General features: G+C 42.5%; 1 protein-coding gene and 1 long non-coding RNA gene across 8 annotated transcripts in view; one reads left to right on the top strand and one right to left on the bottom strand.

The window, feature by feature from the left end:
• Positions 1-11612, top strand: part of LOC116673488 (DENN domain-containing protein 5B) — a gene marked incomplete at its 5' end in the record, with an annotated part of 86106 nt that overhangs the window by 50596 nt on the left and 23898 nt on the right. For all 7 annotated transcript variants that reach the window (XR_004327849.1, XM_032505849.1, XM_032505845.1 and 4 more), the window contains 4 exon segments: positions 4381-4568; positions 6872-7462; positions 8170-8401; positions 11076-11226. Coding sequence is in view for 6 of the 7 variants with exons in the window: in XM_032505849.1 (XP_032361740.1) it covers positions 4381-4568; positions 6872-7462; positions 8170-8401; positions 11076-11226 (1162 nt within the window).
• LOC116673493 (uncharacterized) overlaps positions 1-11612 on the bottom strand; it is a 20226-nt gene that overhangs the window by 3202 nt on the left and 5412 nt on the right. The gene's annotated exons all lie outside the window — the stretch shown is intronic.

Raw genomic sequence — 11612 nt, 5'->3', positions numbered from 1 at the left:
TATTTATAACTGCGAGAGGGAGTGTGATGGACGCTACTATGAACAGGTCCAGCACAGGTTGAATGGCGGATACACGGCGTGTGTATGAAACGTCTGTATCGTCAATGCGCTGCATTTTTATGAACTATGATATTCTGGCCATGGGTCACATCTCTGGCCCAGGTCCAGCAGCTCTGTCTCACGCTATTACTCTACCAACTGAAGTTAGTTGCATTCAATAACTTCTTCTGTGTTCTTTGCCCTGGCGGCCGCGATAGCAGAGTTACCCGCGGAAACACTGTTACAGATACAGGTTTGCCCCTCATACTTAACAATATCCAGCTGTGTTAATAACAATTAAAACTGTAGACAAATGCCAGAAGTGTGGACCGGCGGCCGCTGTGTGGCGGGGCCCGGAGAATAAGACGAGAGAAAGCTGAGGAGAGATCCCACACAGGCACGGCTTTACAGATGAAATGGGTCATGTAACGTAAAAAATAAACCATATCCATATAAACAGCATTGCAGCGGATGCGAGGACATTAGCACCGGTGCGTCCTAGAGGAGCTAACAGCTAACAGACGCTACTAGCACCGACTAGCCGTAGTCACTGCTGTTGTCTGAAAAACAACAGACAGGGTCACGGGACAAAATGTTGCATTTACTGGTAAACTGGTAAACCTTGAGACCGACGTAAAACCGACTGCTATCTGTTGAGTTTTCCTACCGTTACTCTGTCCTCTGTGACTGTCTACATCTAGAAACTAAGCTGCACGGGGTGCAGAGAACAACTCTGACTTGCTCATGATCCGACAGCGGTTAACGGAGCGGAGATGGGCTATGCAAAAACGCCGGAGCGCTCTATGAAATGACGCTTTAACAAAATAATCGCTCAATCACGCAAATTTGATCGTGGGAAGTCAAAATCGTGATCGCGATTAAAATTCGATTAAGCCCTACACCTGACCCAATCCCTTCCTTTCTTATATAATGTAATAAGAAAAAGGACAAGCGTAGAAAAAAACAACAAAACACATGCTGTCTAAGTTATGAAGAGAGTGTAGGTATAAACATGAGTATAATTGTTGCAGACAGTTTGGTTTGTGGGCCATCATTTTGTGACTTAATGGGAGCAAATCCCTGCTGTCAGGTTCCATAATCTGGTGGAAGGCCTGGACAACGCTCTACAACACCCTCATATTGCCTCTTTCTTCTCACTGTCACAGAGTCACTTTGGCCATGACTTCCGTGTCAGTGGTCTTCTTGATTTCATCTATTTTGTTGTCTGTTTATTGTGTTTTCAACCATGTTGGTGCTCTTTTTGTGTGTTTCTTCCAGGTCAGTTGAGCAGTTTTCACACTGTATTGATTTCCTAATTTTTTTTGATTTGGCATGAGATGAGATGCTTCTCTTAACCTCTTTTGTTTTGATTTATTTCAAATTTTCCCTCCATATGGTGATTTTCAGACTCTTTCATTGTGTCCCAGCATTATCATGGTGCAGCTGAACTAATGTCAGCTGGTAACCACAGACAGCTCACTTCTTCCCCTGTGAGACTGAGTTGCCGGTGTTTATCAGTCCCTAAAACACAGTTACAGTTTCACAATGACGGGACATGTCCTGTCCTGTTTTTCAGCATCCTCTAGCACTGTTTCTGCTGGGGCTTTCTGCAGCGCTACACTTTGCCCTATAAGATTTGTTCCTTTTTCACATCATAACATGTTTGCTTATCCATCACAGGCGCCTGCACTTCATATTTCAAAGGGAGTTTTTTTGGTGATGCAGAGTTGAATCAGCCCTTTTTAAAGGAACACCCATAGCTATTTCTATTTGGAACAAAAATGGATGAAGATTAATTAGTTCAACTCAGTTCAGCATCAGGAGACAGTCACTGTTAGATTCTGTCCTCTCGTTTCTCCCCATGAGGCATCGCTGTGTCACCTTTGATGTTTTTCCTTGATGTTTTCACTGTGCGGAAAGGAATGAGGCCGTGATTTATGAGGTGTGAAAGAGTATCGCACTTTTGGAGACATGTCATGTTGTAACAGCGAAGTGTTAATGAAGTCAGCTGAGATGCTGAGACTAAACTTATCCTGGTGTGATGTGAGCATACAGGAACAGGTTGGAAAGGATTTAATGCAACAGGTTAAAAGAAACCAGAGTGTTTTAGTCAGACTTCTTCGCTGTGTTTCCCACGGGGGTGTGTGTGTGGGGGAGAAACTTTGAACCTGTCCAGACTTGAGAGAAGGCAAATACATACTTAAACATACAGCACACACACACACACACACACACACACACACACACAGACAGGCAAATCTTCTTTGTGTTGTGTTTGTGTAACGTTTTGTGGTTCAAATGAAATGAAAAGTTAGCTGATAGGATCTTCATTAGTGTTTATCATTGACATTTTGTCAATCATAGAATCAATGAAAATTTGAGATTACCTGAATTAATACAATTCTTCCTGAGGGGAATGTGAATGTCGTTGAGACATTTCAGGCTTGAAGTGAGAGAGATTAGGCTACAACATTTGTTGTCAGATACAGCAAACATCTCCTCACTATTTGCTAGCTGCCTGTCCCCTGAACACACTGTGAATAAGGGATAAGGGAGGGGGTAAGGGACGGGATGAGGAGGTGGGAGGGGTGAGCTAGCCTCCTTTTTGTTTGACAGTACTTCGAACGTCAACAAGAAATGACATCAGCCAACATTGCTTAGAGCACCTTTACAGTAATTGCCACAAGCAGATGGAATAGGATGACTTTGCTGATATTTTTGGGCATATATGTTAATAAAAAAGAAATGTAATGCAAGCAGCTGTTTGCACATTGGTAGCATACAAACGGAGACAGGGTCGTCCTTTGGTTAACATGAATGTACTGTATGTACAAAATGTCATCCATAGAGCCACATCACTAGCTTGACTGAAAAAGAAAAGAGAGTAGAGCCTTTAATGTAAAATGGTCCGTGCCATGTAGCGCAACTGTTATGTGACATAGTGGTTGCATCTTTTGAATTAATACAGTTAGATAAAGGAGAGTGTACAGGGAGCGTTTACAGGTGGTTAAAGATGAGATTACTTATGCCATTGGATAAGATTTACCAATTCAATTCAATTTTATTTATAGTATCAATTCATAACAAGAGTTATATCGAGACACTTTACAGATAGTGTAGGTCTAAGAACACACTACAGAATTTACAAGGACCCAACAGTTCTAGTAGTTTCCTCCAGAGCAAGCAACAGTGCGACAGTGGCGAGGAAAAACTTCCTTTTAGGCAGAAACCTCGGACAGACCCAGGCTCTTGGGAGGCGGTGTCTGACGGTTCGGTTGGGGTTAGAATGAAGAGTGGCAATAACAGTCCTGAATGAATATAAGAGTTGTTACTACACACTAAAGAACATGGTGCACAAAAAGCAAAAGTTGCGTAAATGTGAATGCTGTGAGAAAGTATTTTGGAATTTGGTTATGGCAAAAAAAAAAAATCAAAGATGTGGTTGCATTTCACACACATACATGCACGCACACTTTCTGTTTTCCTGTCACAACATGCCTGTTTGCCTGTCATCATCCCTGATGTATGTGTGTCTGTCTGTCTGTCTGTCTGTCTGTCTGTCTGTCTGTCTGTCTGTAACTTGCTTTTATTTATTAGAGCTGATCATTGGAGAGCTGCATTTTTAAGTGTCTAAAAGACATAAACTCACATACTTTTTTCAGGATCAAGCAGAGCAGCTGTTTCTCGTCGGGGTTCTGCTGTTGAATTTAAATCATTGTGGTCAGTGGTTAAGGCACTGGTGAGTTTAATGCATTTTCAATGAAAGTGCACAGATACCATATGGGCACATGCAGACAGACGGGCACTGCCTGAAATAGACGGAATGAAAGGAAATGAGAAAGGGGGAGGGGTATGACTCCCTAATGTTTTATTCTTCTATTTTTTTTCCTTTCCTCGAGGTCTTGCGGGCTTTTTACTCTGGCCATCACAATAACGTCTGATGAAACTGCTGCTGAACTCAATACTAGAGCCAGCCTGCAACCACTGACCTTAATCTGTTTTAGGGAACAGAGGCAATACTCTCTCAGACACACACACACACACACTCACACACACATACGTGAGAACATGATTGAAAAGAATCCAACAGAATGATTGGACTTGATTAAAGCCTCTCGCACATCAATACTCTCAATATATATGTATTTCATAAACCTCTTACTCTTTCTCCCCCATTCCCTCTACTCTCATCAAGAGTCTGTATTGTGCAATACAATCATCCTTACATGCTTGAAGAGTTCATTACTTTCATATACAACTTGAATATGAATCATTAAAGTCTTTTTCTTGAAATTCTATAATTTAAAAACTCCTTCATACTATTGTTTCTCCTTCTCTCAGACTACCAGCGGTTGATGACAGTGGCCGAGGGCATCACCACCCTGTTGTTTCCCTTCCAGTGGCAGCATGTCTATGTTCCCATCCTGCCAGCCTCTCTTCTTCACTTCCTGGATGCTCCTGTTCCTTACCTGATGGGCCTGCAGTCAAAAGAGGGCACAGACCGCTCCAAATTGGAGCTTCCTCAGGAGGTACACAGCCCACATATATGGATTGTTACCTCCATGTCCTTGGGTTAATACAAGTGTAAAGATGGGGTTGTTGGCCTTGGCTTTCTCTGGGGTTTAGGTCATCATCAAGAAAGCAAGAAAAACATTATGACTCTGGACTTGGGACTCAGTTTTAATGCCTGTGAGGTTTTTTTTTGTGGTCTTTTAGGCTCAGTTAAGGTTTGGTAAGTTCAAAAACTACACACGTTCCCACAAATATAGGAAAGCAAGGACAGGAAGTGTTTGAATGCACAAGCTGACTGCTGACAACTACCAGGCTCCTGTTCATAGAGCCAAGAAATTGCAGCTCTCTGTTTATACACCTTCACTCACACACACACACACACACACACACACACACACACACACACACACACACACACACACACACACACACACACACACACACACACACACACACACACACACAGACACTTGCCTTTTTATTTTAGCCCCATCACTTGTCAGACAGTGAGGAGGTGACTGTGCACTGGATTCAAACCACTATTTAGCCCAAAGCAACGTTACAGATAATATGCATGTGTGTTTTCATGTGTTAAAGCAAGATAAGGCCCTAACAAAGCGGAAACAGGCTCGTGGGCTTCCGGCTTTGCTGGAATCCCTGACTCCCAGTGCACGTTAATCTGGCGCATTCAGTATGGATGCAAATTATTATTATCCCAGCCAGCGCAATATGCTGCCGCGGAGCACCCACGAGCCCGTCTTCTTCGTCTCCCCTCCTCCTCCCCCGTCTGCTTACACTGGTGAATCTCTCTGTGTTTCTGAATGATCCTTTGAAGTGGCTGTGACCTAGAAATTGGCTGATGATGAAAGAATGGCTTAAAGCAAAGCACAGAGGACTTTATAAAAAAGAGCAAGCTATGGATATAAATGGGGAATAAATGCCAGACAAGGGTTGCCTTTCTGAACCCTGTTCTTCAACCCAGGTCTTTTTGTTTTTTATACCTGATGTCAAATTGTAACATTCTTATGTTTGAATGTCTCTTCGTGCATAGTTTTTCTAGTGGGTTTAGACCTTTCTAGAGATAAAAAGGTTTGTGATATGTGTGGTGGAATTTCTAGAAACACCATGTTGTGATAAAATGAGACAAAGGGGAAACTTAGGTAACCTCAGGTCACTCCCAGTCACAGGTCACGGGACAACCGTACTCCATCACTAAACCTGTCTCTAGAGACTGAGGGAGTCTAGGCTGCTTTTTTAATAAGGGAATTTTGTGTTTCTTGGGCCAACCTTTTTGATGGTTGGCACTGGATATAAGTGCCTCACACACACCTTAAATGTAAATCCAGACAGTTAGCTAAACTATCTGTCGAATCTCAGTTTCTGTTGCACGACGGAAACAACTTTGAACGTACACATGTTCCACCAAAACAACAAACCCGAGGCTATTTTGCAGAGGCACCGTTATTGCGTCGCCCAAGACGATTGTGATAGGTTTAAAGAAATGCCAATAAACCAGAGCACGTTTTTCTCCTATTCCGGAATGCTGTGTGGACTAGCCAGACCTTCCTTTGCAACGCATCATCAATATCGTAGCATAATCCAAATTTAACATCTTCAGCAGGAGGTATATGCCTCTTGTAAATACTCTCTCAGAGTTTGGGATGGCACTGTGGTTAACTTTAAGGCTTGATCCATAATCTTTAGAGTTCATTAAATGCTTCTGTGTAAGTATCCAAAACTTTATTAATTTATCCAGAGCCACACTGAATTTTTTATTGTATGACATAGTGGAAATGGTGGGGAAGAGAGAGGGTCACGTCCATGTTTGATTATGGTTTATTTTTAAGCTTCAGGGTTCTGACTATTTGGATGTTGGAGATTCCACCAGGAAATTAAACCACTACACACTGGGGTCTGACCTTTAAAATCTAATCTGGAGGTTTTCTATCATTCCTGTATTACATTTGAATTTATATATGTGTTGTCTGGCGGTGATTTCCTATTTCCTATTCTAATCTCATATGAGGGTGTCATGCTAACTCCATTATGGCAAATTTAGGTTGATCTCTGACAATGTGGGATTAACAATCACTCACTGACCTACATTCTCTACATCAAACCTCCTAAAATTCAATCTGTCCCTCATATGCATCCTGATAATACCTGTTGCAGCTCCCAGTGCTCACCCTCCACTTACACATCTTCTGTTTGGGACAGAGTAGATTTAGATTTTTTTTTTTGGTACCAAAAATGTCAGTAATATCACTTTATAGGTCCTGAGCTATACTGTTGTAATATTAAGATCTTTCCCTGTCTCCAGGCCAACCTGTGTTTTGTAGACATTGACAACCACTACATCGAGCTTCCAGAGGACTTTCCACAGTTCCCCAATAAGACCGAGTTAATCCAGGAGCTCAGCGAGGTGCTGCTTAGCTTTGGCCTTTCTGCCAACACAGGGGCCCCACCACGGACCCGGACCAGTCCCAGCAGCGCTCCCGGCAGCACCCCCTCCACCCCTGGTAGGGAGCGTAAGACTGTGGCTCTCCGGCAGCTGGAGGACGATGGCCGTAATGGAAACCTTGCAGTAGAGGAGCTGGCTGTGCTGGAGCTGCTGCAGGGAAACGCCACCCTGGAAAGACTGCAAGCGCTGACCAAACGCACCGGGGTGACCGTGGCCCGTGTGGACGCCCTGAGGGCAGGAGTCAAAGCTCAGAGCACAGAGGGGCAAGGAGGCCGGACAGCAGCGGAAGAGGAGGAGCTTAGGAACGCCAAGCTGAACGTTCAGCTGAGGGAGGTGTTTGCCAGCCGCTTCACCACCATGTTTGCAGACTACGAAGCCTTTGTCATCCAGAGTGCCCCGGACCTGGAGTCCTGGCTCACCAACAGGGAGCAGATGCACAACTTTGACAAGGTGACTAAATCAAGCACAAAAAATAGAGTGCAGAAGGGGTCACTTACTTCTTTCAGGGCCAGGATTTTTTGGTCTTAGTGCAAAGAGAGGCTTATTTCTAAGACACACTGTGCCCATGCTGTACATCAAGAGAGAGAACTGTGGCATTGTCATCTGAATTATTCTGAGGTAGAAATTGGATTATGTGTAACACTGGGAAGGAAATTCAGGTGGAAATGTTATGTGCCTGTGTGATTAATTTTGATCTGTATTCAGAGCATTGTAGGGATTGTGAATGGATGAACGCTTCTTTGCATAAGTCCAAACGACAACAAGGCTTTTATTGGCGTCAGGCTGTCATTGCTAAGTTGACCTTTTGCAGTAGTATATTTTATAAATGTTAGCCATGTTTGGTATTTAAAATAGCCTGTAATAAAAGGAACATAACACAGAATAGAAGAATAAGGCTTGCAGTTTACAGGTGGTTGATTGTAAAATTGATATGATTATAATACGGTTTTAATGATAGGAGCACATCTGCTGGTTAAATTTAAAGTAAGTAAAGAACTGCATACCTGTCTATAACACAGCAAACAGGCGATCACAATGACTGAATCAGTGGCAGGTCCTTTTGTCTTTAGTTTGCCTGAACAGGCCACACCTCTGGCTAATATTTGTAAATTGACAGTAAATATATTTCTGTATCTCCGTGCTCATGCCTGCCCCAGGCCTCATTCCTGTCTGACCAGCCAGAGCCCTACCTGCCCTTCCTCTCCCACTTCATTGAGACACAGATGTTTGCCACCTTCATCGACAACAAGATCATGTCCCAGTGGGAGGAGAAGGAGCCCCTGATCCGCGTCTTCGACGCTCGCATCGACAAGGCCCGCCTCTACAACGTCCGCGCTCCCAGCCACCGATCCTCCAGCTACCAGAGGTGCTCCATCCTCAAGGAGTCTGGTAAGCTCAGCATGAAGAGGTGTGAGTGCTCAACCATGTTTGAGCAAGGTTTATTTCACATAATTAAACATGAAACACAATTAAGATTGGAATAAAAGTGGTTGGAGAGGAATCATATGGAGAAGGAATCAGAATGGTAGTGGTTTGAATTGGCAGCAGGAAAGGAGCTTATTGCCCAGCTTGCTGTACATGCCTGTCCGTCCTTCAAAGACTATCAATCATCCATTAGCCAAAGTCAAACAGGATTTCACTGTGCCATGCAATTTAAAAACATAAACACTCCATCTCTCTGCCTCCTTCTCCATTTCTCCTTCCCCTCTTGTCTGTCGTCTATTATCTGGTAGCAGCTCAGCCCTCCCCAGTGACCAGAAAACACTTTTCTCTACATCCCAACACAGCAAACACTCCATCACTCTCTCTCTTACATAAGCAAACCACGTACCCTCTGACACGTCTTAATGCAAGAGTGTTTGCTCAGGCTTTTTTGTCCCTTTTTTTCTTAATTAGTGGTGCTTGGGTTGCCCTTCGTTAAGCCTTTAATTGGTGCTGAATGTGCAGTGAGGCAGGAGGTCAGACTGCTGGAGACCAACAGGGAATCCATTAGGCTGGATGTGTCTGCATGTGGGTTACCGATGTTTATAAAACTGGAGGAGAACTGGATTGCAGGTGTACTTGTAAATTTAAAATTGAAGGATCAAAGGGGAAAGTGTGTGTGATTTTGTAAGAATGTGAGTGGGATTAGAAGATTGATTGGATTGGATTGGATTGGATTGGATTTGGAGCAGAATTTTGTCTGCTGAGCAAGTAGTGTACATTGGGTTTATCAGAGCTTTTTCTCTGAGCTGCCTGCTGCGGTTGGATACAAGGTTGATGAGAGCTGTGAAACTCCATAAAACCAAAAGAACGAACTAAAAGATGCTAAAACCCTTCATAGGAATAAGGGGAACTACAGTGGTGGTGTAAATAGGCTTTGAGTTAACACAATTAAACTTTATACATTTTTCCTTTTTTCATTGTTAGCAGAGAAATATTGATTAACACAACTTTAACCTACCGACATGAGGTTGTTGATATTTCTCATCTCATTTTTGGAAAGAAAGCAAATATATTTGTCAAAACACACAAAAACATTTATACTACTACAGTGTATTCCACAAGTAATAACTGTCCACCTGACACATTACAGTGTTTAACCAGCAGGGGTTAAATTACCATTAACCACTTTACAATAATAATGTAATGATGATGTCTGATATATCAGACAAACATGATAATGCAAAGCAAAGCAATCACTGTAGCTACATATGACAGAGCAGAGTGATTGTATCGTATAAACTTTCAGTGTGGCTCAAAATTCTCAGTTTTTATTATTATCCTCCTCTATAAGAATAATCAGAATGATCATTTCACCCAGTTTTGTTCTCTGAATTCTTTTGGTGTGTGCATACGAGCTGTCTTCTTGTAGCCCACACGTTTTGATGCTAATGGGCCGAGCGATGTAAAGCTTTGATTACATTTTGTAAGGGTATTTGGGGGTGATGGTGCATGCAGATTCCCAATTACCCAGACAAAAGGCAGCCTTACTCTCTGCCTAGCTTCCCCTGCGGCGACTCGCTCCAGTGCTCTCGTTCACTGCTCACTCCAGAACTGAGATTAATACTCCTGCTCATGTCTGAGTTTAGCAAGAAACAAAACAAGTTTAATGTTTCAGCGGGGGAACGTAACCCAGACAGTTAAACAACAAGCACACGGACGGTAATGTAGTGTGTTTGCTGTGTTTGAGGAAGATAAAGCAGGAAAAGGAGACAGAGGGCAGAGTCAGGCTAAGTGTGTTTGTGAATGATAAGAGAGGGAGCAATAAATAAGAGAGGAAGGCGTACTTCATCAGTGATTTTTAATATAAAGCCACCTGTTTTCAGTCCTGCAAGGTTTTTTCTCCTGGCAAATGAGCAGCTGTCGGAGAATATAGTAGAGAATATTGTGTGTGTGTGTGTGTGTGTGTGTGTGTGTGTGTGTCCTAGAATTGTAATTTTAGATGTCATACCTTATACTTGCCAAGTTGCTGAGATCTGGGATCTGGGAACAGTTTTGGTTATTTATTTTACCATGTGAAAGGTTTAGTGACTTTGCTATGTTCTCTGATCCCAGTAATTGCTTTGGTAAGTACAATGTTATTATACCGTGTCATCATCTCATCAACTGATAGAAAATATGGACAAAGCTAAGAAGTTATGGCTAATGGAATTATCCTTTAGGTTCTCTGTGCAGTGGTTTGGTTTTCTATGATTACATGGACTGCAGTAAAAATACTACATACCCCAAGACTGTTCACACGGGTTTATAGTACTCTTCCTCACATGTCAGTAAACTGATCCTGAACTTAAAATCAGTGGCATTCCTCTTTAATAAATAAAGATGCCTTCAATATGTTATTTCCTAAAATCAAAAGTTTCTTGCAATACTCAGCTCTAAATGAAAGTGAAACGTGTCATTAAGCAGCTGGGCCACTGTATGATAAACTAAATGTTGTGAAAACCCAAGATATTTAGATAGCGGTGGATACAGTGCATCAGTGTCAAATTCCCTTCAATACTCTGATTATGATCTTATTCAAGTCAAACAAATATCTATGTTTATATGGGTGCTGTCTGAGTGGATTTTGTCTCCCCCACAGCTCAGGCCATCGAGCAGCGACTGATGAAGATCGACCACACCGCCATCCACCCACACCTGCTGGACATGAAGATCGGTCAGGGCAAATACGCCCAGGGGTTCTTCCCCAAACTGCAGGCTGACGTGCTCAACACGGGGCCGACCAATAACAAGTGAGTTGACTTGAACCTTGACTGAAATCCAAACATGAACCAGCAGATGAATTTAACACTTAACACCAACACTTTGTAGCCTGGCTGGGCTTTATGTGTCATGCTTAGGTCATTGACTGAAAATCCTCAATTTATATATATTTATTGATTATTCTGTCTTTGTTCATCGGGCTGTCTGTCTGCAGGAAAACAGTTGATGAAAAGTGAAAAAAAGGATAGTGACAAAAGAAAAGAAAACCTTTTTTTAATACATAATTGAACAGTTTTAGAAACTACTGTATGCTAATTTGTCAGTGAAAAAGTCTAACTTTTATTGGACAGTTGACAGCAGAGACATGACATGAGAAAAAAAGAGAGATAGAGAATGACATGCAGCAAAGGTCCCC

The sequence above is a fragment of the Etheostoma spectabile genome, chromosome 23, assembly GCF_008692095.1.
Source record: "Etheostoma spectabile isolate EspeVRDwgs_2016 chromosome 23, UIUC_Espe_1.0, whole genome shotgun sequence".
Taxonomy (NCBI): Eukaryota; Metazoa; Chordata; class Actinopteri; order Perciformes; family Percidae; genus Etheostoma; species Etheostoma spectabile.
This window is presented reverse-complemented; position numbering and strand designations above follow the sequence as displayed.